Source organism: Lethenteron reissneri, chromosome 58 (assembly GCF_015708825.2).
Source record: "Lethenteron reissneri isolate LAM-NWPU_2019-01 chromosome 58, ASM1570882v1, whole genome shotgun sequence".
NCBI classification, from domain to species: Eukaryota; Metazoa; Chordata; class Hyperoartia; order Petromyzontiformes; family Petromyzontidae; genus Lethenteron; species Lethenteron reissneri.
This window is the reverse complement of record NC_083836.1, coordinates 7,554,988-7,582,445: the sequence shown is the minus strand read 5'-3', so window position 1 is coordinate 7,582,445 and position 27,458 is coordinate 7,554,988. Positions and strand designations below refer to the sequence as shown.

Here is a 27,458-nt window from a genome sequence, read left to right as displayed (position 1 = left end):
AATCGAGCTGACATTTTGCACACAGACTCGTTGTGCGTGACAATTTATTTTCGTGAAAATTTTTTTCCAAAATTTTACACTTTTTAGGAAAAACTAAATTTCATATTTAATTTAAAATACCAATGTGATAAAAATGAAACTCTTACTCAAGAAAAACAGAAATGAATAATAAAATAAAACCGATGCCACGCATATAAAGGATTTATAGTGAAAAACTTAGTTTTTACGGGTTAATTTTTTTCAGACTCGAGATTGTGCAACTGAACACAAATGCCGGTGGCTAAAAGCGCCAAAGATAAATATTTCGTTGAAATAACTCAATGGCCATTCGTATTCTCAGATACTACACTTAGTATGTCGATACAGTATCATGAAAATCGTTATCGGTCTCTGTATCTTTGCACATCACTGGAAATACCATTTATTCTGGCAAGCTTCACAGAGACTCACGACCGAGGAGGGATACAAAATCGGATGCTTGGGCTTATTATTTGAAAGAAGTATTTCATATATTGATTTGCTTTCGTGGCTGCAGGAATCCATACTCTTTGGTTCTTTCGGTAAAGTCACGTAGGCAAAAAAAAAATCACGACGTTTCGATCGCAACACATGTTTCGATCGCAACACAAGTCTCAGGCGGAAAAAATAATCCAGCAGAGGAACTGTTGAACCAGCGAGAGAGCTGTTACAACAAGAGGTTGTTTATGTGGCGATGGGCAAGCAAGCGGGGTCTGAGCTGGAATCTAATCTCCCCCATTAACACAACTGACGTGATTCTAGATTTGAAGCTTTCGTGACTGCAAGGATTCATATTCTTGGGTTTTTTTCGGTAAAGTCACGTAGGTAAAAAATTAAAATTAAATTAATAAAAGTAAAATTAAAAATAAAATAAAAATCACGACGTTTCGGAGGCAACACAAGCTTCATTTACTTGATGCAGCTATCGTGCTGTGACGGTTCCACCTGAATACGGAGGCTTGTGTTGCCTCCGAAACGTCGTGATTTTTATTTTATTTTTATTTTACTTTTATTAATTTAATTTTTTTACCTAAGCGACTTCACCAAAAAAACCAAGAATACAACTGACGTGCTTGCGTCTGGAGATGGAATTCCTTGGTAGGAGCCCTCATCCAGCAGTGGATTGACACGCAGGGGCTCCACATGAAACACGGAGTACAAAGACAAACGCATCCCAAGCCAGAGTCAAATGTTTTGGGAAGAAGCTGTGATACGTTTGGTATTGTTTCCATAGCAATTCAAATAACACATGAATATTTAAAGGAAGACCTTATTAGCGCGACACAAAATACAATCAAGCATTATACAGTGTTGCATTTGTTTAATATTACGTACAAATCAGGAATCCCAAGTTGTTACTCAATGTCAGGCTAAGCATGAAAATTAAGAACTATATTTAATAGGTGTGTGCTTAATTTTATAACGCTTGATTTTAATGACATTGGGATGCAATGCTGCAGAGGTTACCACACCACACCGCATCGGCCCATAGAAAAATGTGAACATCTCGGGAAAACAAAAGTGCACAGATCCTGGCAGTTTGGTGTGGGCGGTTATTTGGTAAGGGAGGATATTTGACAGTCAAATATGTGACGTTGTACTGTATGCATATTGTAAATATGATCATTGGTTTTTTACCCTTCTATCTGGCAAACAAAACTGACACCTTTTTTTACAAGGAGTCATGTTTACATAGACCACAATACCTGCAGTCATAATGCAAACAAAAAATATAACTCTGATAATGTCAGAGTTGATAATGTGCACTGTCCTTGAAGTCAACTTCAAGGATAGTGCACATTATCAGAGTTATGTTTTTTGTTTGCATTGGTCTATGTAAACATGACTCCTTGTAAAAAAAGGTGTCAGTTTTGTTGCCAGATAGAAGGGTAAAAAAACAATTATCATATTTTTACTGGCAAATGAGGTTCCAATTGTATATTGTAAATAAGTTGAGCAAAAGCGAGTTTGGCCGAAGGGCGACCCAAACAGCAGCTTTATATCTATCAGCAAAGCCAGCACATCCAATAAACTATCGAGAGGGGTGATCAGAAAGCACCTGGGCTCACACGGAGTGGTGGTATACTCATAGTTTTTTTTGGTAAAGTCACGTAGGTAAAAATAAAAATAAATAATAAAAAGAATAAAGTTTATAAAAATATAATAATAAATCTCGACGTTTCGGAGGCAACACAAGTCTCCGTCATCAGGTGGGAGCGTCACAGCTAGATTTACTGTATCAAGTGAGGAAAATTCCAAGAGACAAGCCCCTAAATACAAGTTAAGGGGGAGGGGAGGGGGAGGGGCTTATCTGAATGTGGTAGCCAGGGAATGGAACGTGTTGGGGGGAGCGGGGCTAAAAGGGAACAATTGGTGAACCTCGACTCGGGGTTGCAACCGGTGTTAGCTGACAGTCCAAATACAAAATAGCAGTCCTGTTAAACGCTGGGGATGTCAACACTCGGTATAGTAGAATAGTACCTGGTGGTGGTATAACGGGTAGTTCTCATGACAACAAGTTGGGCCACATAGTATGCCAAGAATGTATCATCGCATGAGAGTCAAAGCAATCGTGTTCAGAATCTTGGCAAAGCAAATGCAAAACCATATTTAACATGATTTTTGTTGTGCAGGCCTTAGACATGAGATACATTCCACCAGTTCACTACATTTGACAACGAGTTATGGGGCTTGGGGCAACATCACATATGACAAAACAAATAGAAAAATTGAATGTTTTCAAGTATACTGAATATCTGTTTAAGCTAAAGGATAGTTAAATGTAATTTTTATGTTGGCAATGTAAGTCATTTTTTGAGGTTTTAAGGTATTTACAACCTATTGGCGACTGGTATTACACCCCAATGAGATGCATATTCTGGGATCTCAGCAGCCAATTCAAAACAAGCGGCGTTCTACCAGCTGTTGAGAATGATGCTCTTTTAAATAATGATGCAGTGAGTATAATTACTGATTATAATCGCTGCATCATTAAAATCACTGCATCATTCTTTAAAATAGCTTATTTTTGCACATTCTCGTGTAACATGTTTTTCGGTGTTGTGTATTTTTGTGTAAAACTTGCATAACATTGTTTTAGCTTTTGTGTATATGTATTTTTTGTGGTTTAAATGTGTTTACTATCTGAAATCGGCATACAAATAGACACAAATAAATATCCCCCTGTAAAAAAGTTACTGTATTTATTCTACCATACTTACCATTCCAATCTCGAATACTCTGCATTGGGTTATGATAGCGGGAGGTGGGTATAGAATTGTAGGTAGTTACTCATACTCTTAGGTTTTTTCGCTAAAATCACGTAGGAAAAAAGGAAATAATAATAGAAAATAAATAATAAATCACGACGTTTCGGAGGCAACACAAGTCTCCGTCATCAGGTGGGACCGTCACAGCTAGATTTACTGTATCAAGTGAGAAAAAATCCAAGAGACAAGCCCTTAAATACAAGTTAAAGGGGGGAGGGGGGGTGTCTGAATGTGGTAGCCAGGGGTATGGCATGATGGTCCTGGGGAGCGGGTCTGAAAGAGAACAATGGTGTACATCGGCTCATGGTTGTGGCCGGTGTTAGCCGATAATAAGCATAAAAGTAAGCAACACTGGTAAACGCTGGGGATGTCAACACTCGGTAAAGTAGAATAGTACCTGTCAAATAAGATGGTACAAATATGTGTAGTTAGGGTAAAAGGTAGTTATTCAGTCTGAATCCAACTCCCCCCATCAGCTGTGATGGAGTCTCGCCGGATTGGCCCGGAACCGCCGGATAATGTTGGAAGCAGGATAATTGCGCGGCAGATAATCGATAATCGACTCTACAATCCCACCCCCAACAACAACAACGCACCACACCGCCAGCAATTGCATCTACCCACAATAGCGTGGAGGCGCCCTGTTCAGATTAAAACCCAGATCAATTTTTTTTAGCAGCACCAGCTCAACGTTCTGACCTCTGAAACACCTGTATTCCGCAAATATGGCCGACTGTGAGGGCGGGCACAAGCCGGCGTGAGTAGGTTAAACGTTGAGTTTTATAAGGGCACCACGGGGTGACCAGCCCCTCCCCACCCAGCCCCTCCCCACCCTCCCCTCCCCACACCACCCTCCCCACCCAGCCCCTCCCCACCCTCCCCTCTCCACCCAGCCCCACCCCTCCCATTTTTGGATGCACAACGTACACAATAATCCCCTGTGGGATGGTGTAACCTGGCGGTTCCTACCAGTATCATTGATGTGCAGATTCTGTACATCTGCGGTTACCACAAATGAAGGGACCGATTGAGGGTTGTGCAGCCTCTATTAGCACGGGTGGCTACGTACGGTGCAAAAGAAGTTTAACATGTATTTTACTTAGTGCCAATGCCTCTTCCCTTCGAACTTCACCGATGCGTGCTTATTAAAAAGCTTTGGCTCTGCATTTCCCTACACAGGCTTGTTGAATTTCCATGAGGTTTACGTGTGCACTCTTCAACAAACTGCGTCAGGGGAAGGAGTGTTGTATAATATTCCGTACTGCTGTAAGCTCGATCTAACCGTTAGGCATCTATTTGCAACCTACATCGCCCAACAAGATTCCTAAGGGCTTTTTCAACCTCCATCTGCTCTTACAGTTTGCCCACCGCATGGCTTCGGGTCATTGACCTCTGTGTTGCCACTCCAATAGCGTGCCCTGTGGGGTAGCCTGCTCCCCTCCATCCAGCACACGTGTGCTACCCATCAACAGCCGCCTTTTCCCTGATTACATCTACAGGCCAGAAGCGTATTTTCCACTTGTTTTGCAGTTACATGTTAAACAGATAGCGTACTCACTGGCGTATAATATCCTGAGAGCGAATGTATATTTGAGTTGCTGTATGTTGTGTGTATTTGAGAGGTTTTGATAATTATATTTGTTCTATAATTATTGTGATAATTTTTTTGGGCCCAGTGTCGGATAATATTTTCTATTTTCAAATTTACATTCATCAAAGTTGTACGACTAACGTTCATTTATTTATTTGTGTATTTATTTATTAAGCCAAATCACCTGAATGATGCCAAATAAGCATCATTGCATTTAAATTTCGAACGTAAAATCCCATTAGTAAAACAGCAATTTAACAGTATTTTTTATTTTAGTAATGTAAGTGCGAGTGACGTCGCATATTATACAAATGACATCATGTGAAGGCACCTTTTGGCCAGATATGCACAACAGCGGTACCTTTGAAGTGAAATCATTACTCGTTACCTCACATTTTCAGATCAATAAGAAGCAAAAAAAATTATGGATCCTCTAAAATGTCATATCCAGGCCTGATGTTTGGATTTTTTTCATTTTAATCTGAACATCGGGAATGGATCCCTATATGTGTATATGTATGTGTGTGTTCTTCGTGGTTCTTTCGGTAAAGTCACGTAGAAGGGGAGTAATAAAATAATAAAAATAAAACATAATAAAATAATTCTCACGACGTTTCGGCCACAACGCAAGCAGCCGTCTTCAGGTGGAGAACAGGTCTGTCAAGTAGACAGAGTCTGAATGTCACGCTCCAGGCTTAGAGCGACTATTTATGCTGGGATGGAGGGGTGAAGAGCGTCTTGACAAAATCATTTGCATATCAAGAGGAATTAATAAAAATGTATGTGTGTGTTTTTGCGAAGTAACTGAAAGCAAGCAGCCTTTGTCCACTTCAGTCGGCTTGAGTGTGACACTTCACAAAGAGTACCGTACCTATAAAGCTGTCATATTTGGAATCGTCAGCAAAAAAAAAACTACGAAATACACATTTTCATCGACCTTGGTTCCAAAAGAACAATGTTTTAGTTTCTTGTACTAAAAATTACTTGGGGCCCAAATGTGAACATTTTGGGTTTTAGATTTTTAAATCGGATTTTCTTTTGGATTCAGTGCCCTTCAAAACCTCCATGTGAACACATCGAGTATTCTTAAACATATATGAACATTTGCATGTCTATATTCAAGAACAAAAGGTTTTTTCCCCCTAAAATTTACAGTTTATGATTTTGTGTTAACAAGCATGAGGTCAACTACACTTCACCGCACTCCTGGTTCCACCAGCCCACAGGGGATTATTGTGTCCGTCCGTCCGTCGTGCATCCAAAAATGGGAGGGGTGGGGCTGGGTGGAGAGGGGAGGGTGGGGAGGTGCTGGGTGGGGAGGGTGGGAGGGGCTAGGTGGGGAGGGTGGGGAGGGTGGGGAGGGGCTGGGTGGGAAGACTGGGGATGGGTGGGGGGAAGGGTGGGGCTGGGTGGGGAGGGGAGGGTGGGAGGGGCTGGGTGGGGAGGGTGGGGAGGGGCTGGGTGGGAAGGGTGGGGCTGGGTGGGGGGGCTGGGTGGGGAGGGGCTGGTCACCCTGTGGTGCCCTTATAAAACTCAACGTTTAACCTACTCACGCCGGCTTGTGCCCGCCCTCACAGTCGGCCATATTTTCGGAATACACCACGCCGCCGTTGACCGTGGCCATTGACCGAGCAACCCAACGTTCCTACCAGCTCCCTCCGCAGGAATGTGTTATTCCCTTCTCGAACAAAGTATGTGTGTATTATTATTGTACGTGTGAATGAATACAGCGGGAGTGAGCAATTGAGTTAGCAACACTAACTCGGTAGTTTTTTTTTTGGGTGGGGGGGGGGGGGTTAGATTGCGTAAATATAAATGCGTCCCAAAAATACATTATAGATGATATTGGTCGCGGAAGCCTACGTGTAAAACTCCCTGGGTAGGTGGGTGGGTGGGTCGGTTGGTGGGTGGGTGGGTGGATCTGGTGGGTGGGTCGGTGGGTGGGTCAGTGGGTGGGTGGTAGGGCTGAACGATTAATCGATTTTAAATGAAAATCGTAAGTTGAAACAATGCGATTAGCAAATTGCAAAGGCTGCGGGTTTTTTGCGATTTGAAAAGTCCTATTACTTTCTTATTGGAATTTTATTTCTTTAACTTAACAATTGTTCTATGTTTGATTGTTCTATTTCAATTAAACATTTCAATAAATACATGTTGGAAGCAATTCGTATATTTTAAGTTCTCATCCTTGTGTTAGTATAGAGCAATTCATATTTTGATTGCATGATGTGATAATGCTCCATCACATGTTTTAAATCTATTACACAGTGAATATTGAACTGAAGCTTGACTTAAAAAAAGTGTAATTGCAAATCAAATCGCAATGTCAGAAAAATCGCAGTTAGAAATTTTCCCCAAATCGTTCAGCCCGAGTGGGTGGGTGGCTCTGATGGTGAGTGAGTGGGTCTGATGGGTGAGTGGGTGGGTCTGATGGTGAGTGGGTGGGTCTGGTGGTGAGTGGGTGGGTCTGGTGGTGAGTGGGTGGTTCTGATAGTGAGTAGGTGGATCTGATGGTGAGTGGGTGGGTCTGATGGTGAGTGGGTGGGTCTGATGGTGAGTGGGTGGGTCAGATGGTGAGTGGGTGGCTCTGGTGGTGAGTGGGTGGCTTTGATGGGTGAGTGGGTGGGTCTGATGGTGAGTGGGTGGGTCTGATGGTGGGTGGGTGGGTATGATGGTGAGTGGGTGGGTCTGATGGTGAGTGGGTGGGTCTGATGGTGAGTGGGTGGGTCTGATGGTGAGTGGGTGGGTCTGATGGTGAGTGGGTGGGTCTGATGGTGAGTGGGTGGGTCAGATGGTGAGTGGGTGGCTCTGGTGGTGAGTGGGTGGCTTTGATGGGTGAGTGGGTGGGTCTGATGGTGAGTGGGTGGGTCTGATGGTGAGTGGGTGGGTATGATGGTGAGTGGGTGGGTCTGGTGGTGAGTGGGTGAGTCTGATGGTGAGTGGGTGGGTCTGATGGTGAGTGGGTGGGTCTGGTGGTGAGTGGGTGGGTCTGATGGTGAGTGGGTGGGTCTGATGTGTGAGTGGGTGGGTCTGATGGTGAGTGGGTGGCTTTGATGGGTGAGTGGGTGGGTCTGATGGTGAGTGGGTGGGTCTGGTGATGAGTGGGTGGGTCTGATGGTGAGTGGCTCTGATGGTGAGTGGGTGGGTCTGATGGTGAGTGGGTGGGTCTGATGGTGAGTGGGTGGCTCTGATGGTGAGTGGGTGGCTCTGATGGTGAGTGGGTGGGTCTGATGGTGAGTTGGTGGGTCTGGTGGTGAGTGGGTGGCTCTGGTGGTGAGTGGGTGGGTCTGATGGTGAGTGGGTGGCTCTGGTGGTGAGTGGGTGGCTCTGGTGGTGAGTGGGTGGGTCTGATGGTGAGTGGGTGGGTCTGATGGTGAGTGGGTGGCCCTGATGGTGAGTGGGTGGGTCTGATGGTGAGTGGGTGGGTTTGATGGTGAGTGGGTGGCCCTGATGGTGAGTGGCTGGGTCTGATGGTGAGTGGGTGGGTCTGATGGTGAGTGGGTGGCCCTGATGGTGAGTGGGTGGCTCTGATGGTGAGTGGGTGGCTCTGGTGGTGAGTGGGTGGCCCTGATGGTGAGTGGGTGGGTCTGATGGTGAGTGGGTAGGTCTGATGGTGAGTGGGTGACTCTGATGGTGAGTGGGTGGCTCTGATGGTGAGTGGGTGGGTCTGGTGGTGAGTGGGTGAGTCTGATGGTGAGTGGGTGGGTCTGATGGTGAGTGGGTGGGTCTGGTGGTGAGTGGGTGGGTCTGATGGTGAGTGGGTGGGTCTGATGGTGAGTGGGTGGGTCTGATGGTGAGTGGGTGGCTTTGATGGGTGAGTGGGTGGGTCTGATGGTGAGTGGGTGGGTCTGGTGGTGAGTGGGTGGGTCTGATGGTGAGTGGGTGGCTCTGATGGTGAGTGGGTGGGTCTGATGGTGAGTGGGTGGCTCTGATGGTGAGTGGGTGGCTCTGATTGTGAGTGGGTGGGTCTGATGGTGAGTGGGTGGGTCTGGTGGTGAGTGGGTGGCTCTGGTGGTGAGTGGGTGGGTCTGATGGTGAGTGGGTGGCTTTGGTGGTGAGTGGGTGGCTCTGGTGGTGAGTGGGTGGGTCTGATGGTGAGTGGGTGGGGCTGATGGTGAGTGGGTGGGTCTGATGGTGAGTGGGTGGCCCTGATGGTGAGTGGGTGGGTCTGATGGTGAGTGGGTGGCCCTGATGGTGAGTGGGTGGCCCTGATGGTGAGTGGGTGGCTCTGATGGTGAGTGGGTGGCTCTGGTGGTGAGTGGGTGGGTCTGATGGTGAGTGGGTGGCCCTGATGGGTGAGTGGGTGGGTCTGATGGTGAGTGGGTGGGTCTGATGGTGAGTGGGTGGCCCTGATGGTGAGTGGGTGGCTCTGATGGTGAGTGGGTGGCTCTGGTGGTGAGTGGGTGGGTCTGATGGTGAGTGGGTGGGTCTGATGGGTGAGTGGGTGGGTCTGATGGTGAGTGGGTGAGTCTGATGGTGAGTGGGTGGCTCTGATGGTGAGTGGGTGGGTCTGATGGTGGGTGGGTGAGTCTGATTGTGAGTGGGTGGGTCTGATGGTGAGTGGGTGAGTCTGGTGGTGAGTGGGTGGGTCTGATGGTGAGTGGGTGGGTCTGTTGGGTGAGTGGGTGGCTCTGATGGTGAGTGGGTGGGTCTGATGGTGGGTGGGTCTGGTGGGTCGGGCTATGCTGAGTGAGTGGTGGTAGGGGGAGGGAATTGCAGGGCTCGGTGGGGCGGTTCCCACTTGGCACATTTCCTCCTCCTCTCCATGCGGCTCCAATTCGCGTGGCTCTCATCTGAGTCTCCGTCAGAGCGCTCGAACGGGACGGGTGGTGCGGCTTGTGCCTGCGACAAATCTCCCTCTCTCCGTGCGGCTCGCTCGCTTAGCTTCAGCTCACCCACCCACACCCACCCAGTCCTCTGTGAGATCGGCTCTCGCAGACGTGGCGGACGTCTTTGTGTTTTGTTTTCGCCGGCGGATTACATCGGGTGAGATACGGTTCGCTCGCGCAAACGTTCGCGTCTGGACAATACAAGATCAGCTGTAGTGCGCGCTGCGCTCTGCGTGTGTTTGTAATCCAGCGGTCTTACACACACGGAGAGCTCGTCCCTGTTCAAGGTTAAACACTGCAGGTAAGCGCTGTTTTCTAATCTTGCCGTGTGTGTGTAGCGTTGACTATACATATAGACTGTATAGCATTGTGTGTGTGTTGTGTATATAGAATCTGTGTATGTAGCGTGTGTATTTTAGACGGGTTGTGAATTCGCGAGACGGTTGCTTAAGAACAATCGTTGCAAGCAAGCATCATCATCAGTAAAGACATCGCTTTGCCGATTATCATCATCAGCTGCAGCAGTTAGCAACGCGAGCAGTATTACCATCATCATCTTCTTCAACAGCAGCAGTAGCAGCAGCAAAGAATATCGTCAACAGCAGCGGCAGGACGATCAGTCGTCGTCTTCGGCAGCAAAAGGACATCGGCAGCAGCCAGGACGACGCTTCAATAAAGCGCCTCTCGTAAATTAACAAGCCGTCTGTCAAACCGGTGAGGCCACATTGCTGAGATATGAACACGAAACGTCGGTGGCCAACGTTGGTTGAACGTCGGCGGCCAACGTTGGTTGAACGTCGGTGGCTAACGTTGGTGGCCAACGTTCAACGTCGGTGCCCAACGTTGGTTGAACGTTGGTGGCCAACGTTGGTTGAACGTTGAGGGCCAACGTTGGTTGAACGTTGGGGGCCAACGTTGGGGACCAACGTTGGTTGAACGTTGGTTGATCGTTGGTGGCCAACGTCGGTGGCTAACGTTGGTGGCCAACGTTGGTGGCCAACGTTCAACGTCGGTGGCCAAAGTTGGTTGAACGTTGTTGGCCAACGTTGGTTGAACGTTGGGGGCCAACGTTGGTTGAACGTTGGTGGCCAACGTTCAACGTTGGTGGCCAACGTTGGTTGAACGTTGGGGGCCAACGTTGGTTAAACGTTGGGGGCCAACGTTGGTTAAACGTTGGGGGCCAACGTTGGTTGAACGTTGGTTGAACGTTGGTGGCCAACGTCGGTGGCTAACGTTGGTGGCCAACGTTGGTGGCCAACGTTCAACGTCGGTGGCCAAAGTTGGTTGAACGTTGGTGGCCAACGTTGGTTGAACGTTGGGGGCCAACGTTGGTTGAACGTTGATGGCCAACGTTCAACGTTGGTGGCCAACGTTCAACGTTGGTGGCCAACGTTGGTTGAACGTTGGTGGCCAACGTTGGTTGAACGTTGGGGGCCAACGTTGGTTGAACGTTGGGGGCCAACGTTCAACGTTGGTGGCCACCGTCGGTTGAACGTCGGTGTCCAACGTCGGTTGAACGTCCGTCAACGTTGCCAATGTTCAACAGAGATATAACCGCCACGCAAATTACAACACACCGCTTGAGTACCACACCTAGCACCGCGCGCACGCACAGAGCCTGCGGTGTTAGAGACGACTTGACACATCTGAAGGCCACCGCGGCGTTGTTTCGTGTACACCAGCAACAACACTGCCACCGTGGGGTGTTACACGCTGCAGATAAACACACATCACGCAGCCCGGAGTGTGTGTGTTACACTCACTTGTGTGTTGCGTGTGGAATAGTGAAGCGAAGTACAATAACGCAGCAGCGCTTCTGCATTGCCTGCGCGCGTGTACGCAGAGACCTCTCCCGCAAGCCGCTGAAAAGTCATTCAGAATACGATTTTCTTTTTTAAATCCGATGAGTTATAAAGCACTCACTCACTCTCTCTTACTGATTTCCAGTAGGGGCGGGTCAGGAAGTCACAACAATATCCAGTGTGTGTGTATAAGAACGTGTCACTGATATAACAGCACCGGGCTGTAGTCATTACTGGGTGGGACCTCGAGATATTTACCATTGAATGCCCTGTGACCTTGCCAACACGTCTCGCTAAGCTAAGCAGGAGTTGAGCCGGGATATTGCTCGGATGGGCGACCCACATTAAGTAAAACGCGACGACTGTGTCGTAGAATGCTCCCGGCTCTAGAGGGCAGTGCATCGAAGTCCATTGTTGTATTGTACTGTCCTATGCTACTCACGTCTTATGATCTCCCCGCCATCGAATCGCACTGACCGGCTTGGTGAAGCATGGTCACAGCACACGCCACGATGGGGAATCTGTCATCCAGCAGCAGACTGAGCAAGGGGTGTACGTGATACCGTAACATCGCCTAATACGCTAAGCTGTGTTCATACAAAGTATTAACACAGCTTAGTGTCTCGCACGTGCAAAGCAGCGCGCGTATAACATCGTGTGTGGCAGGGCGATCGGGAGATTTGAGTGCAGCAATGGATTCTAGAATCCATCTGTGCGGATTTGTTGAGTGCATGTTGCTGATTGGGCTTGCGACCGCTCGTTTGTGGAATTTGGCCAAACGTCCGTCCCCGTTTTCGTATTGCAGGAACCCTCCACAGTAGGCATCGTCGTTTTCCACAATTTGAAACTCGGTAACGTCGTCGGTGAACGAAACGCCGAATGAAGTTTTCTTACCGTGGAGGGGATGGTCTCTAAATTGTCAATTTAATGGGTCCTCTATGATTTTCTGAGCAATTTATATATCCGTGTGTGTGTGTGTTGTGAGAGGATTGCAGGGGTCTCTCTCCCTCCTTTGCAGAGTGATTAATGAGACGTAATTCCCACGATTGAGGTATTTTATTTCTGCGTGAAACATTTCCGAAACAGATCCTGCTAAGTTTTAACCAACATGCTGGTCTCACTCTTTCGATGAAGTCCACAGTTACTCCATCTAAAATACACGTAAAACAATATATATTTTACAAGGGTAAGGCCCACTGAACAATAGAGCTCTTTTTCAAAAGTGATCTTGGCACAAATGACAGCTCAACGAAGTGGCTTATCAAGTGGAAATGTATAGCAGCCAAATACTCTAAAAGTCATGATTCTAAATGTGGAGGGAAAAACCGGAGGACCCGGAGAAAAATCCACGCGACCACAGGGAGAAAAACACGCAAACTCAAAATATACAGCAGGCGTCAGGGTCGGGATCGAACCCACAACCTCCTGTGTACCAGGCGATGTAGTTAACATCTCCTAGCCACCATGGCGCCCATCTCGTCTGGGAGATCCCCAACTTTTTTTGTCATAACTGCAAAGGGTGGTTGGTGGTTATAGCTTCAGGTGTGACATCTGGAACATCCTTCTCAACTCAGCTTTTTTTAGTTTCCTGCGTTATAAATTATTTTTAATTCTATAAATGTAAGCATATAGTTCCCCCTGTCCTGAGTGTTATTATTCTGCCTCCCATAATGCATCGTGGTCCCGTCTACTATTCGCGGTTGACCAATTGCACCGTTTGTGATTTAACCTATTTTTTTGGTAATTTACCAACGATCTTCCGCTTCTCTCGCGCCCCCATATAGCTTGTCACGATATCTTGCATCATATTTTTTGTTGTGTGATTAATTTCCTCATAATGGGTGTTACAATTGCGAGTAAATCTGTGTTTAGTGTGGTGTTTTATGAACACCTTTTTTTAAAACACCTTTTAATCTCCCTTCGTTTTTTTCTCCGTGTGTTTTGTGCTTTTGGGTTACTTTGTCCCCTATTTCCAAAACGTTTGCCACCCCTACTCTGAGTGTACCGTTAACGAAAACGTCAGTGCTGTTTATCTGTCATTCAACGTGGTAACATCCATCCAATCGTTTTGCATCTCTCGGAAATTTGAACGGGTTTGCCTTCGGACCTGTCAGAATTCCATTCACTCAGAGTGAATTACATCGTTGATGTTAAATTGCCCTGTGCTTGCCCTCTCTTTGATGAGACTTGAAGTGCCACTTGCATCTCACCAACCTCGTATCACTTCCTTTGTTAAATGTTGCTGTGCTCAGAAATCTCCAATTATCTGGGCGTTGTCAATGGAATCTTGCTTAATTCCTGGATTTGTCATTCCCCACTTCCATTTGATAGACTTTTTCAGGTCTACATAATGTTCTTGCTGCCTATCGATTCTAATGTCCTCGTCTCCTGCTCCTCATGGAGACGGGGACACAAATTGACACGGAGTGAGATGAGAGAAACGGAGATGAAATCGTATTCGCATGCGAATTAGCTTGCTATGTTTATGAGCTTGTTACGTTTAGCCTTGCACAAGCGCCGTGGTGACATCACCGCCACTTAGTGGCGAACGGCAACTGTTATGTTTATGAGGATTTTACATTTCAAGCTGATATTGGATGCACTCTGAAAGGTCTGTAATCTTGGGGGGGGGGGGGGGGCCTTGAGCTCTTTGGGGAAACTCAGCCTTTGCTTAGTTTCGCTTGCTCCCAGCACGGCCGCCACTGCTCACCGATAACCCCCCTCTGAGCCCACCGTTCCTCTTCTCGCCTCCAGGGACGATGGGACGTCGGTCACCGCTGCTCGAGTCATCCCAGCCACACTAGCCAGGTGGGTGGGGAGAGACCATGATGTAGCCGGAGCCCCTTTGCCCCCACCATGCGGGAATACAAGGTGGTGGTGCTGGGCAGCGGCGGGGTCGGCAAGTCGGCGCTCACAGTGCGATTCGTGACGGGCAGCTTCCCCGAGCGCTATGACCCAACCATCGAGGACTTCTACCGCAAGGAGATTGAGGTGGACTCGTCGCCCTCCGTGCTGGAGATTCTGGACACGGCCGGCACGGAGCAGTTCGCGTCCATGCGCGACCTCTACATCAAGAACGGCCAGGGCTTCATCCTCGTATACAGCCTTCTCAACCACCAGTCCTTCCAGGTCAGTCACAACCAGCGCACGCACGATTGTGTGTGTGTGTGTGCGTGTGTGTGTGCATGTGTGCGGTAGTGCAGCGGTTCGCGCGCCGCGGTACGAACCCGGCGACCCGAGTTCAATTCCCGCTCACGGCCAACAACACCGGTGGCGATTATCTGAACCGGTCCTCGCTCTCCCCTAGGTCGGCTCGGCCTCAAATGAATACCTGGTGCGGTGTGTAAACATCGCCACTGGGGAGACAAAGGGGGCCGGGCGTGGTGTTGACCACCCACCCCCTCGTGTGCCGTTCCGGCCTTCATAGGTGTTCGCTCGCAGCACTTGCCCCAACAGTCTGTTAAGGCTATACGGGGGGGGATCTTTGTCTTTGTATGTATACGGTAGTGTAGCTGTTAGCGCACTGCGCTACAAACCAGCAACCCGAGTTCGATTCCCGCTCACGGCCAACATCAGTGACGATTATCTGAACCGGTCCTGGGCCTCCCCTAGATCGACTCAGCCTCAAATTAGTACATGGTGCCGGTGTGTAAACATTGCCACTGGGGAGACAAAGGCGGCCGGGCGTGGTGTTGGCCATCAACCTCCTCGTGTTCTGTGGCAGCCTTCATAGGTGCAAGTTAACAGCACTTGACCCAACAGCCTAATGCAGGCTATACAGGAATTCTTTGTCTTTTGCCAACACAGTGGGGAGCACAGGTGGTGGCATCTGCTCGTCATCTCATTAATTTGACCCGTAACACTTGGCTATGTCCCACGTGACATCCTGCCAGCAAGCCCTTGGCACTTGGCCTCAAAGTGTACCTAGCCTGGGACAAGCGGTGTGACGACGTCACCGCCACTTGGTGATGATTCGCGGCTGTTGTTGTCATTGCCGTGTCTGTGTGGGTACATGTGTTTGTGGAGAGCGTTAGTACGATTCCGGGCCACGGCCGACGTCGTGTATTGAGAACTTTCCCCGGGCCCTCCTTGGCTGAATCGACCTAAACTGAGTGAGCGGGGTGGCTGTGTGAAACATCAGTACTGGGGAGATTGTGGCCATACGTGGTGCTGGCCACATCAACCCCACTCACTTGTGCAATTTACTGGCCTTTCATAGGTGCACGCCAACAACACTTTCACCCCAACAGTGGATGTAGGCTAGACGGGAGATGTCCCCCCCCCCTCGCTTTGTGAGTGAGTGAGAGAGTGTGATTGATTGACGCCCACAACAACAAAGTGGAATGCTGGAGGTTGCTGGGTGGCTCGGAGGTCAGGGCACTGAGCTGACACCGCTGAGATCTTGGGTACAAATCCCGTCAGCCGCCTGTGCTCAAGTGTAGTGAGGGGTTGATGGTCTCAGCTCGGCCACCAATGACTGCACACAAAAAAAGCAAACCGTCGCGTCAAATTTGGTTCGGCACTTAGTAATATGGACAAATTTCGGCTCTGAGAATTAAACATCGGTTTGAGTGTCATGCGGCAAACTGACCTCTCGTGTACAGATTTGGGTGGGAAGGAGCTTCCCCCTCCAACTGTGTGGACCAGAGGCCAACTTTTGAAGAGATCTCGGAGCACTGATATCCGCTTCCATTGGTCGTTCTCTAATATGAAGGGTTTCCCTGTGATGTGGCACATCTCAGATTATCACGGTACAGTGCGAAAGAAGTTCATACATACATACATACAAATACAATTGGATACTGCTAAACCGAGCAGAGTGTTGATTAGATAAAACACAGCGAGCAGGCACGGTGTTTGAAGTGCATGTTGTCCATTTGCCAGTCCTCTCAGTCAATTAACACGAAACATCTGGCTCTGTCCCATGTCCTGCCAGTGAGTTTTCACCACATCACGTGGCCTCACAGTGCACCTAGCCAGGCAGAAGCACCATGGCGATATTGGCAATGCATGGTGGTGAATGGCGGTCATTGTGATTGAGTTTGCGCAAGTGGTTTGTGCTTTGCGGCAAAATTCCCCGTGACGTGGGTTCGATTCTTGGTCATGCACTCATGAATGGTCGGTGGTATTCTGTAACGTCTCCCCTTGGGGGATTTATGAAACATGAACCATTGTCTCAACTACCGTACAGGGGGAGATGGAATATAATCGGCAACCTCTGGATTGCAAGGCCAGTGTGCTAATCGTTGCACCACGATACCTTCCCATTGATAGAACAGTATTTATATTTGTATACCGGTTAGCACGGTTGGCTACGTACGGTGCGAAAGAAGTTCAACATACATACGTTCACGCAGTATTTCTATTTTTGTTGACTGTTAAATGGGCAGAGACCATGAGTCGAAATTTTCAGCTACATTATAAACCGTGATGTGAAGCCACAGTTAATTTTCCTTTTGTAAGCCCTTCAAATAGGATGTCGAACCATTCGGGCCAACGACGGGTACGTGAATGAGACCATTAAACAACGGAGAGGACTGTTCCTGGGGGATCTGTGTGATGTTTATAGCATCCCTTCCTGCAGCACAAACAAGACATTCTATATTTACCCCCTCACTCGCGCAGCCTTTGCTCTGACTGTACGCGGCTGTGGTTGCATTGACACGGCCGCGGCGGGTTGTGCACTTCGCAAATCCAGTGAGAGTTTGTATTTCTCGGGCGGGTGGTAAAGGGTACCGGTTCATGATCGTATTATTATTATAATTAGCACTATTCATTTAACCCAGCCTCTCCACGTTCGCTTAAAACACACAACTTTGCCTCCACGCTCACACGAATTTGGGAGGCACTCCCCTCCATATGTTAAGTCAGTGTTGGAAATTCCACATTGCCATGACCGGGAGCATGGCCGCTCGTAGAATTACCGATTTTGACTTTCAAAAAAAGTGGTACCTTGTTAGGAATATTAATATTTGTAGATCTCTTGTCTAGAAAAGGCCCACCTGGTCTCATGATACTTTTTTCAGGGGGGTTTGGCTGCTAAAAAATGTCCATGTTATAAGCCACTTCGTCGAGATGTTAACTCCCTCGCCTGGTATGCAGGAGGTCGTGGGTTCGATCCTGACCCTGATGCCGCCTCTATATTTGGAGTTTGTGTGTCTCTCACTCCTTGTGGTCCTCCGGGTCCTCCGGTTTTTCCCTCCACGTTTATAAACAGGCATTTAGAGTATTTGACCGATATTTATTTCCACATTGATGAGCCACTTTGTTGTGCTATCATTTCGTGGCCAGGTCGCTTCTGAAAAACGAGTTTTATAGCTCAGTGGCCCTTACCTGGTAAAATTACAAAAAATGCTCATTTAGTTTTAGAATTCAGTCTATTGCTTCCCCATTCGTGATGTCCACCACGTCTGTACCTTTGACTGTATTCAGTCATGGCTAGGCATGAGACTTCTTGTCTCTTGAATATTTGTGCCATCACTCTTAATGCTGCGGGACAAACATTCCCCGTTGAGCCTTGCAGACTACGGGGCCAAGTGCTGTTTGAGGGCACCGACTTCGACTGGCATGGCACATGAAGAGGTGGTGGGGCCAACACCACACCCCCAGGCAACCTTTTATTTTCCCAATGTTGACATTTACAACTCTGGGACCCGTTTGCCAGTATCAAGATACTGAATGATAAAAAAAAGGCTTTTATTTTTTACTCTTTGCGAAGTAAATACAGGTGTTAAGACGGTCAAAGTGTTTACGCTCGACATTTGCCAGAGATGTTATCCATGGCTGGGACTTGAAGTTATGTTGGCAGGGTTGTAATGCGGTTCCACAAATCAGAGGTCCTGTCCTGCTGCTCACCTGAACACGCACCCACAAAGTCAAAGACGCACCACGTGGCATACACAGGTTGTTGTGGCAGTGCTGTTGGTGAGCACCTGTGATGGGCGAGCATGGTGCACAGATGAAGGGGTGGTGTGGCCAGGACTACCCCGAGCCACCTTTGTCTCCCCAGTACTGATGTTGTTGACACTGCACCAGGTACTCATTTAAGACTGAGTCGTCACAGGGGATGCCCAGGACCAGCTCAGATGTATCGCCACCCATGTTAGCTGTGGCCGGGAATCGAACCCGGACGGCAGAGTATCCTCCACAATGCCCAAACCATTATGCTAACGTTCCTCACACACAACAACAACAACCGCCATTCGCCACTAAGTGGCGGTGACGTCACCACGACGCTTGTGCCAGGCCAAGTGCACCTTGAGGCCACGTGAAGTGTCGAACGCCCGCTGACAGGAGGTCACGGGGCAGACCCAGCAGGTGCCACGGGTCGACTGACCGAGATGACCGAGATGACTGGCTGATGCACCACCTGTGCCCCCTACTGTACCAACTTGCTGTGCTTTAGCCGCCCGGCGCTTCGCTCGTTGTTGTGAGCGTCGCTCCTCCGCCCTCCGTTGTTGTTGGAGGGCGACTGCCTCCAACTGCTCAGTAGCGTCCTTCACGAGCCTCCTCCACTGAGGCCGATCTTGACACCGCTGGTACCAGTCATCGGCAAGTCCACTCAGCTCCACGTCCTCCTGTACCACATCACACGTGCACACACAAACACATGTGCACACACTTGCACACACACTTGCACACACAAACACACGTGCACACACTTGCACATGTGCATTATGCATTATCCAATTACATGTCAGGATCTGTTAACGTAGCATAAATAAATAAAAAACTGAAACTGTAAGCAGTTAGTTTTGGAATATGAGCCACCTTGGAATAGAAATACATGCGTATATTATTACATATAAGACAATGTTGTTTGAAAAAAAAAACTTTCCGCCTCTCAATTGATCGCAGCGTACAAAATGACAACAGCAGGATTGCATTTGTCTGCCAATCGATGTTCATCGCCAAAACCACATCGTGCCACAAGGCCATTCAATTCCCACGGCGATGTTTGTTTTACCTTGGCCTCCACTGCGCCCGGTGGATTTGCAGCGGCGGTCGCTTGGGCTGCAGTCTCACGCGAACACAAGCAGAGGAGGCCCCCCCCCCCCCCGTGCTTCATCCCCCCCCCCCACAATGATGTATACGGAGCCCGTCGTGAGTGAGAGATTGAGTGGCTGAGCGAATGATGTAAATTGTAATGATTTTCAGCACGAGGGGCGAAAAGCTGAAATTTGACACGTTGTCGAACGAGGCTTGGGATGTATCTATGCCGAACTTATTTCACGCTGTACGTAGACAATCGTGCTAATCGTAGGTGCTTCATCGAGCCAGTGGTTATCCACTGCTGGATGAAGTCCTCCCCACATCGGCTCTGGGGAGACATGCTTTGGTCCTTACCACGTGACTTTCTCATGTGCCATGCTGGTCTTAATAGGTGTTCACTAACACCACTTGCCTCAACAGTCTACAAGTCTTCATGGGCATCTTCTTAGTGCCTGTACATTCACGTTAATAGACCATCTGTGTTCTTGTACGCTATGTAACAACGCAACAATTCCTCGATTCGAATGCATTTTTACACTCGTTCATTATTACGTGTGAGAGTTGATTATTCCTGTTTTATGGAATGTACAAAAAAACTGCACTTGAGATGGAAAAAATTTGAACTAGATGTGAATTAATCGATTTTTTAAATTTAATCGTGGCCTTTAATCATGAATATTCATCCGCTTGCACGGGGGAGGGGGATGAATCATAACTGGGCTCGATCCAGGCCCTGACGCTTGCTGTAAATTTGGAGTTTGCATGTTTCTCTCCCCGTGGTCGCATGGTTTTTTTCCAGGTCCTCTGGTTTTTCCCTCCACAGATAGAATCAACGTGCGTTTAAGAGTATTTGGCGGCTTTACATTTCCACACATAAGCCACTTCGCTGAGCCATCATTTGTGGCCACTTCTGAAAAAGAGCTATACAGTTCAGTGGGACTTACCTGGTCAAATAAAAATAGTTAAGTGTTTTTATGAGTTTCGTTTTACCTGCCTAATATGCACCACATCCTGTGACTTTGACGCCGGGCTCGGCGAAGCTTTGCAAGGCAAGCACGGCGAGTAGATTCGCAACGAGCTTGTGTTGCAATCTTGCATCTTGTCCCTTCATATTACAGCATGAACAAAACAAATGCTGAATGGAATAAAATGTGAATATCAAAGCCAGGACCCTGCTTAAAAGTGAGCTTTTGGGATTTCCTTTGTTAAATAAAGAGAAAGAAAATGTAATATTTTTATGGTCAAATTATTTTTACCAGGCAAGCAATGATGGCATCATTCATTATGTCATTAAAATTGGTCATCATTTGTATGCCAATTATTTCCCTGAGGCCACTTGGCCCCAAGGGAAGAGCTTGCTTAAGCACAGACATTTTTCATCTTGACAAGTGAATAGATAGATGATAGATAGGTGACCTTTGTGTATATATGTACGTAAGAGCCCATTTAAAAGCCAGGGTCTCTCTTCATGGGTTTAAATAAGTGTAAAAACACAGCAAATTCCCACATTTCAACATAATAACACAGAAAACTTGATTTACAAAAAAAATACCATCAATTAATTAATTGTGGTTTGCGAAATTTGGCTTGGAACTTGACAATCTACGGACCACCATATGTAGTACAGGCCCACAGTCGCCCATGGCAACCTGTGTTGTGCACGCTGTTCACCCAGCAAAGTCCTCACCAGGCTTGGGCCTGCTTAGGTTCTGAGATCTGACTAGATCGGGCACATTTTGATTGTAGGCAAGAACGCTGTCACGGAATTTTTAATGCCTCCTCTTTGTATTACACGGACTTATCAGCCAACACGTTTCATTCTATCATAGCCTTGACAATATGCCTGCTTTTCTACACATGTGAAGTATGGGAATTGACGGCAGGAACTTCTTGACGGGTAACACACTTTTATTAAATCCTTTAGGTCTCACAATACAACGTGTGGTCTCTCTTCTTCCTCCGACACACTCCACTAATCTCGTGTAAGCTCTAGGCCTCTGGCTACACCCGATACACTTGACTCGTGTAGACCCTATGCCTCTGGCTACACACAATATACTCGACTCGTGTAAGCCCTATGCCTCTGGCTACACAATACACTCGACTCGTGTAAGCCCTATGCCTCTGGCTACACATAGTACATTCGGCTCGTGTAGACCTATGGCTACACCCACTACACTCGCCTCTGGGTTACACAGAGTCCCGGTCCCCTTAGGACAGCGGGGCTAGGTACCGCAGGGCTCTAGGTCTTCATCCCCGTCTTCCTTCTTCGCTGGTTACACACTGCCCTTACGCCTGTGTGCATCCCCTTTTATAGCCCCTGCTCACGAGGGACGGAGCTGATGCGGCGTCGACGTGAGCGTCGTTCCTTAATGACCCAATCACGACGCACTCTCTCTCAGCGCGTCACCGCCCACAGCCAATCGGTACCCCGTAACCCACGACCCCGCGCTGACCCCTGATCCTCCACCGTCAGCGCGCGTCACCACCTACACAGCCAATCATCACGCACTGTGCATACGATCCTTAATCCCAGCGCGTATCACCTCTACATCACCCCCTCCCACATAGCTTGCAGCCGGCCCGGCTGTTAACCTACAACACAACATAACGCAACGCAGTAATAAAGAACTTCACATCCCAGTGTGCCCCGTAACACAACAACAACAACATAACACAACCTTAAATATGAAGCAATATACAGCCCGACGAACAACACAATAAAAGCGAACACCGTAAAACGAACGCGCCAAGTGTCACTGTGACCCACGCAGTGCCGAGGCGCTCCGGCTGCCTCGACTCCGCACGTGGTAGGTTACACAAAGTAGCGCGACCTAGCGCGAGTCCGTCTGGCCGGTCCGTCGTATGGAACGGGACGTTGGCGACCGTCCGGTGTCTCCGGCAGCTCTAGACGGCACGGGTCGGGCCTGGAAGGACCGGCCCCGCCGTGAAGATCCGGCCGCCGGTGGTCGGCAGCAGTCAGTTCCGAGACACCTGGGAGCGGATCAGGCGGAGACATGTGAGGAGCAGGCAAGGACAATTCCCCCTCAGGGTCGTCGGTCACGTCACATGCTCGGCCCTCACGACACAAGGGGAGGCCATACGGAGGCGAGAACGGTTTCAGTCGGGAGGGGTGGACGTACCAACGGCGTTTCCCCCATTTTATCTGAACGCACTGGGGGCGTGCCACCCGCACGACCTCCACGGGTCCCCGCCACGGCTTCAACAATTTAGGCGACGTGGCCAAAGGTGCCTGAGGGCAATGCAGCCAGGCCTTGTCACCTGGTTCCCAATTGTGCACGGACACCTTCCGTGCCTGCAACCGCTCGTTCGCAATTTGGCGAGCCCGCGAATTAAGCCGTGCGGCCTCCCTTGCCTCTGTCAGTTTATGAATATTAAATTTAATATGCTCTGCCAATTTAGAATTAGTTCGTGGTGCGGGCAGACCCAGCTGCGTTTCCATGGGCGGGTCGGCTTCCCGACCGTACATTAGAAAAAACGGGGAAAACCCCGTAGCTGCATGGGGGGCCATTCTATACGCGGCAAGGACCCCAGGGACCTGCAGGTCCCAATCAACATGCGACTCACACACCTGCTGGCACAGCATAGAGGTCAATGTCCTGTTAAGCCTCTCCACCATCCCGTCCGTCTGCGGGTGGTACGGGGAGGTACGCACCTTTTTGGTACCCAACAGGTCGCACACCTCCTGCAGTAATTTACTCGAGAAATTTTTCCCTTGGTCAGTCAGCAAGCGTTCGGGAGCCCCCTTGTCCAGGACGTAGCCCTGGACAAAGGCGTCCGTCACAGCCGCCGCCGACTGGTTGGCGAGTGGCCACGCCATAGGCCACCGGGTAAAATATTCGACCCCCACCAACAGGTACTTATTACCCCTAGGCGTGACCGGAAAGGGCCCCAGAATATCGAGTGCAACGAGCTCGTTAGTGCGCGAGACCTGAATAGATTGCAGCGGTGGATTAGCTGCCACGGGCGGTGGTTTCCGTCTGGCGCACTCAACACAACCCTTCAGAATATTCACCACGTCACCCCCCATTCCCGGCCAATAATAGTCACGCTGAAGCAGGGCAAGCGTTTTGTTAACTCCCAAATGCAAGAGGCGTTCGTGTGCGGCCAAGACAACCTTCCCCCTCACAGCAGAAGGCACCACAATCGCATGCCGCCGGGACAAACTGTCCCATCTCATCAACAGGCCCTGCTTAAGCTCGTAGGAGCCAGTTCGGTCGTGGCTACCTTCGGAACCCTCCGTCTTTCGGCGCAATGCCAGCAGGGAGCTGTCCGCCATTTGGAGACGGCCCCACTCAATCAACGACAGTGAGAGCAGCGAGTCCTGACCCCCTGGGGTAGCGGGACCATCCCCAATTGGTGTGCTCGCGGTCGCAACCAACGCCTCCCTACCTTCCGTAACCGGAGGTTTACAGCGCGCCGATCCCGATAAGCACGCACATTTGTGACAAGGCAACAACCGCGACAGGGCATCGGCATTCGTGTGTCGCAACCCTTTACGGTACGTAGTCGTGAACTGATAGTCCTGGAGGACTTCCAACCACCGCGACAATTGGCCCGAGGGCTGGGCAACCCGTAATGAATACTGGAGCGCCGCATGGTCCGTCCGGACCGTGAAATGACGACCATAGAGATATGGCCTGAATTGTTGTACAAAAAAAACAATGGCAAGTAGTTCACGACGGGTGACGCAGTAGCGCTGCTCTGCCGGCGACAACACCCTGCTACCATAGGCGACCACCCGTTCGACCCCTCCAACGACTTGGGACAGCACTCCCCCAATGCCCGTGTTGCTAGCATCCGTGTCTAGCAAGAAGGGACTCTCAAAGTCTGGATAGCACAAGGGTGGGGCCCTTACCAAGGCGTCCCGGAGGGAGCAGAATGCAGCCTCCTCCTCCGGTCCCCACCGGAACTTCACTCCTTTTGCCGTTAGAGCGTGCAAGGGCTTTGCAATGGTGGCGAAGTGCTCAACGAATCGGCTGATAATACGAAGCAAAACCGATGAAACTGCGCACGTCTGACACTGACGTGGGCGTCGGCCACGAACTGACACAGTCCGTCTTCGCAGGATCGGTAGAAATCCCCGAAGAGTCGACAATGTGACCCAAGTACCTCACGGATTTACGAAAAAGATGGCATTTGGCCGGTTTAAACTTTAATTTAGCCGATCGCATTCGCAAGAACACCCCTCTCAATCGCTGGAGGTGTTCTTCGAACGTTTTACCGAAAACAATGACATCGTCAAGGTAAATGAGGCACGTCTCCCACTGCAAGCCCGACAAAACCAATTCCATAAGACGCTGAAACGTCGCAGGAGAGGAGTGAAGTCCCATGGGTAACCGGTTAAATTGAAACAGGCCCCCTGGAGTCCGGAATGCAGTCTTAGGCTTAGACTCCTCGTCGAGTGGCAACTGCCAAAATCCGGACAATAAATCAAGAGTCGAAAAGTATCGCGCACCGGACAATGCGTCGAGAGACTCGTCCATCCTGGGGAGCGGATACGCGTCGGCCACCGAGATCTTATTCAGGCGGCGGAAATCGACGCAAAATCGCAGGGACCCGTCCTGCTTTTTAACGAGCACAATAGGTGCTCCCCAAGGACTGGAAGAAGGTGAAATAATGTCGGCTTCCAGCATATCGTTAACTGCCGACTGAACATGTTCCTTCTCAGCAGGACTCAGTCGGAAGGGATTTTGCCTGACCGGTGCCGCATCGCCCGTTTCAATGTGGTGGCGTAGCAGGTCCGTGCATCCGATATCATACTTATGTTTACTGAAGACATCCGAAAATTCAATCAGCAACCCGCGCAACGCACCCAACTGTAGCGCTGACAAATCGTCAGAGTCCGCGCACAGCATATCAATCCAATCTAGGTCCTCCTTTGATGGTACGCTATTCGTGGGGCTCGGATCAGCCTGCGCAACCAGCCTCTCCTCCGCAGGGACCCGTGCCGCGTGAGCCAGCACGGTGCCCTGCTGAATGACGGCCGGCCGCGCCCCAGCGTTTAAAACCATGACAAACGGATCCCTGTCTGCCCCAACCAAAGTGTGAGCCACCGATAAATCGAGACCTCCAACAGCCCTATTAGAAGGACCCAAAAGCATGGCCTGTTCCGAGGCCTCCTTCCCCCATGGCTTCCGTAACCGGAGGGGAATCAACATTTGTGAACCCGGGGGCACGTGCACGGTCTGTGTTGCTAACGCCTGAATGGTAGCGCACGCCGTCCGAATTACATTAGGGCTCGTCAAAAATGAAATACGGCGACCCGATGGTAGTTCAATGCAACGCTGATCAATGAGAATTTTGATGGGCATTTTCGCCAAAAAATCAGTGCCCAATAGGCAAGGAACCGCCAGGGAAGATGAAACGAAAACGGGTCCCGACAATTTGATATCACCAATGCAAATGGACGCCCTAATCTGACCGATAATGCCCAACGATCCCCCGTTTGCGGCGTAAAATGGCACATCCACCGGAAGAAGCGGACGACATTGTACCGGGAGAATATTATAAATGAGATCCGAAATAATAGTCGCCGATGCCCCCGTGTCCACTAACACCCTGACCTCGACCCCATCAATCGATCCGGTAACGACGGATGAACCCGCTGAGGCAGCCACTATTCTGTGCCCCAATTCCGACCATTTAATGTCTCCCCGGTCCCGGCCGAACCCCCCTCTCCGAACCGAATCCCCGAACTCTACTCGGCTCTCCCTCGTCGCAACGCGACGACCCATACGTGTCGAGTATGCGGGCCAAGCATGTGAGGTGCCGCGACTCGCCGGGGTTTGCAGTGATGACTTGGGGCCTTGGTCGTCGTCCAGCCGAGGTCCCATGGCGCGCTGACGTGGGGCGCGGCAACCCGAGGCCACGTGGCCACGAAGGCCGCAGTTATAGCAGGTGATGAGTAGTCGGAGATCTCGGTTGCTCCAGCTTGCGGGCCGCTCGCAGAGGCGAACGACCCCCCGACCTCCAGTCCCCCGCTCGTCCCGCGATGAACGCGTCCTCTCGTGGGCTGACGACTTGGGGCACGGTGTCAACCGGACCCGGAGTTGAGGCCACGGCAGCGTTGCAGACGACCCCCTGCTTTCGTTGAAGGACCTCGTGCGCTTGCATGCTCGTGGCGACCCGTAATGAAGAAATATCGGTGTCGTCGGCCGTGTTGATGGGGACCCCCAGGTCCTGCGCCAACTTGAGCAGCTGCTCCAAAACCATCGCATCTTGGCCCTCCTCGTCCATACGAGGGAACGCGGCGTCAGCGAGAGCGAGCAACGCCGTGCGGTAGGCGAGCACGGTCTCCGTGTCCGCCTTCCGTCTTGCGTAGAAATGATGGCGGCACGCCGAGGGAGGACCGTAGACTTTGGCCATGAGAGCCAGCGCATCCTTGAGCGTGGAGCGGTCCGACCTGCGTGCGGACGTGAAGGCCGCGAGCGCGTTGTCGTCCAGCATGGCAGGCAGTGCCCGCAGTGCCGTAGCGTCGGACCAGGCGGACATCTCTTGATGCGCCAAAAATCTGCGCTGAAATTGGCTCCAATCCCCGCCTTCCGCCTTGAATGCTGACAACGTGGGAAGGCGCTGCTGAAAGATAAAGTCGTCCTCCTCCTCGTGCTTCCTCTCTGCCCCCCCGTCGGTGTGTAAGATGGCGGCCCCAGTGGCGGGTGTGTGATGGCGGTCCGCCGCGCGCGTTGGTGACGTCAGCGGCCGCGCATGGAGAACCGCTGCCACGTGGTGATGGCCGTTCCCGCCAAAAGTTGGAGCGGATGAAATGGCGGGAATCGCCAAATCGTTTTGGCGGGAATCTGCAGGGCGATCCTGTAGCACGTCGGCCGCCGTCCCCGCTCCTCCCGACGAGCTGATCTCCGCCAAGATGGACGCGGCGGCGAGCAGCAGCTCCGCCAGACGGGAGTGTGCCTCGCGAAGCACGGTGTCAGTCCCC

General features: G+C 50.0%; 1 protein-coding gene across 5 annotated transcripts in view; it reads left to right on the top strand.

The window, feature by feature from the left end:
* Positions 1 to 9,635: 9,635 nt before the first annotated feature.
* The window catches only part of LOC133357624 (ras-related protein Rap-2c-like), a 72,004-nt gene continuing 54,181 nt past the window's right edge, over positions 9,636 to 27,458 (top strand). The window contains exons 1-3 of one of the 5 annotated variants that reach the window (XM_061575672.1): positions 9,636 to 10,008; positions 10,282 to 10,421; positions 14,264 to 14,638. In XM_061575672.1, the coding sequence (XP_061431656.1) occupies positions 14,366 to 14,638 (273 nt within the window). In that variant the 5' untranslated portion in view covers positions 9,636 to 10,008; positions 10,282 to 10,421; positions 14,264 to 14,365. Of the gene's footprint in view, positions 10,009 to 10,275; positions 10,422 to 14,263; positions 14,639 to 27,458 lie in introns of all 5 variants that reach the window. The other 4 variants (XM_061575669.1, XM_061575673.1, XM_061575674.1 and 1 more) reach the window with 4 other exon arrangements.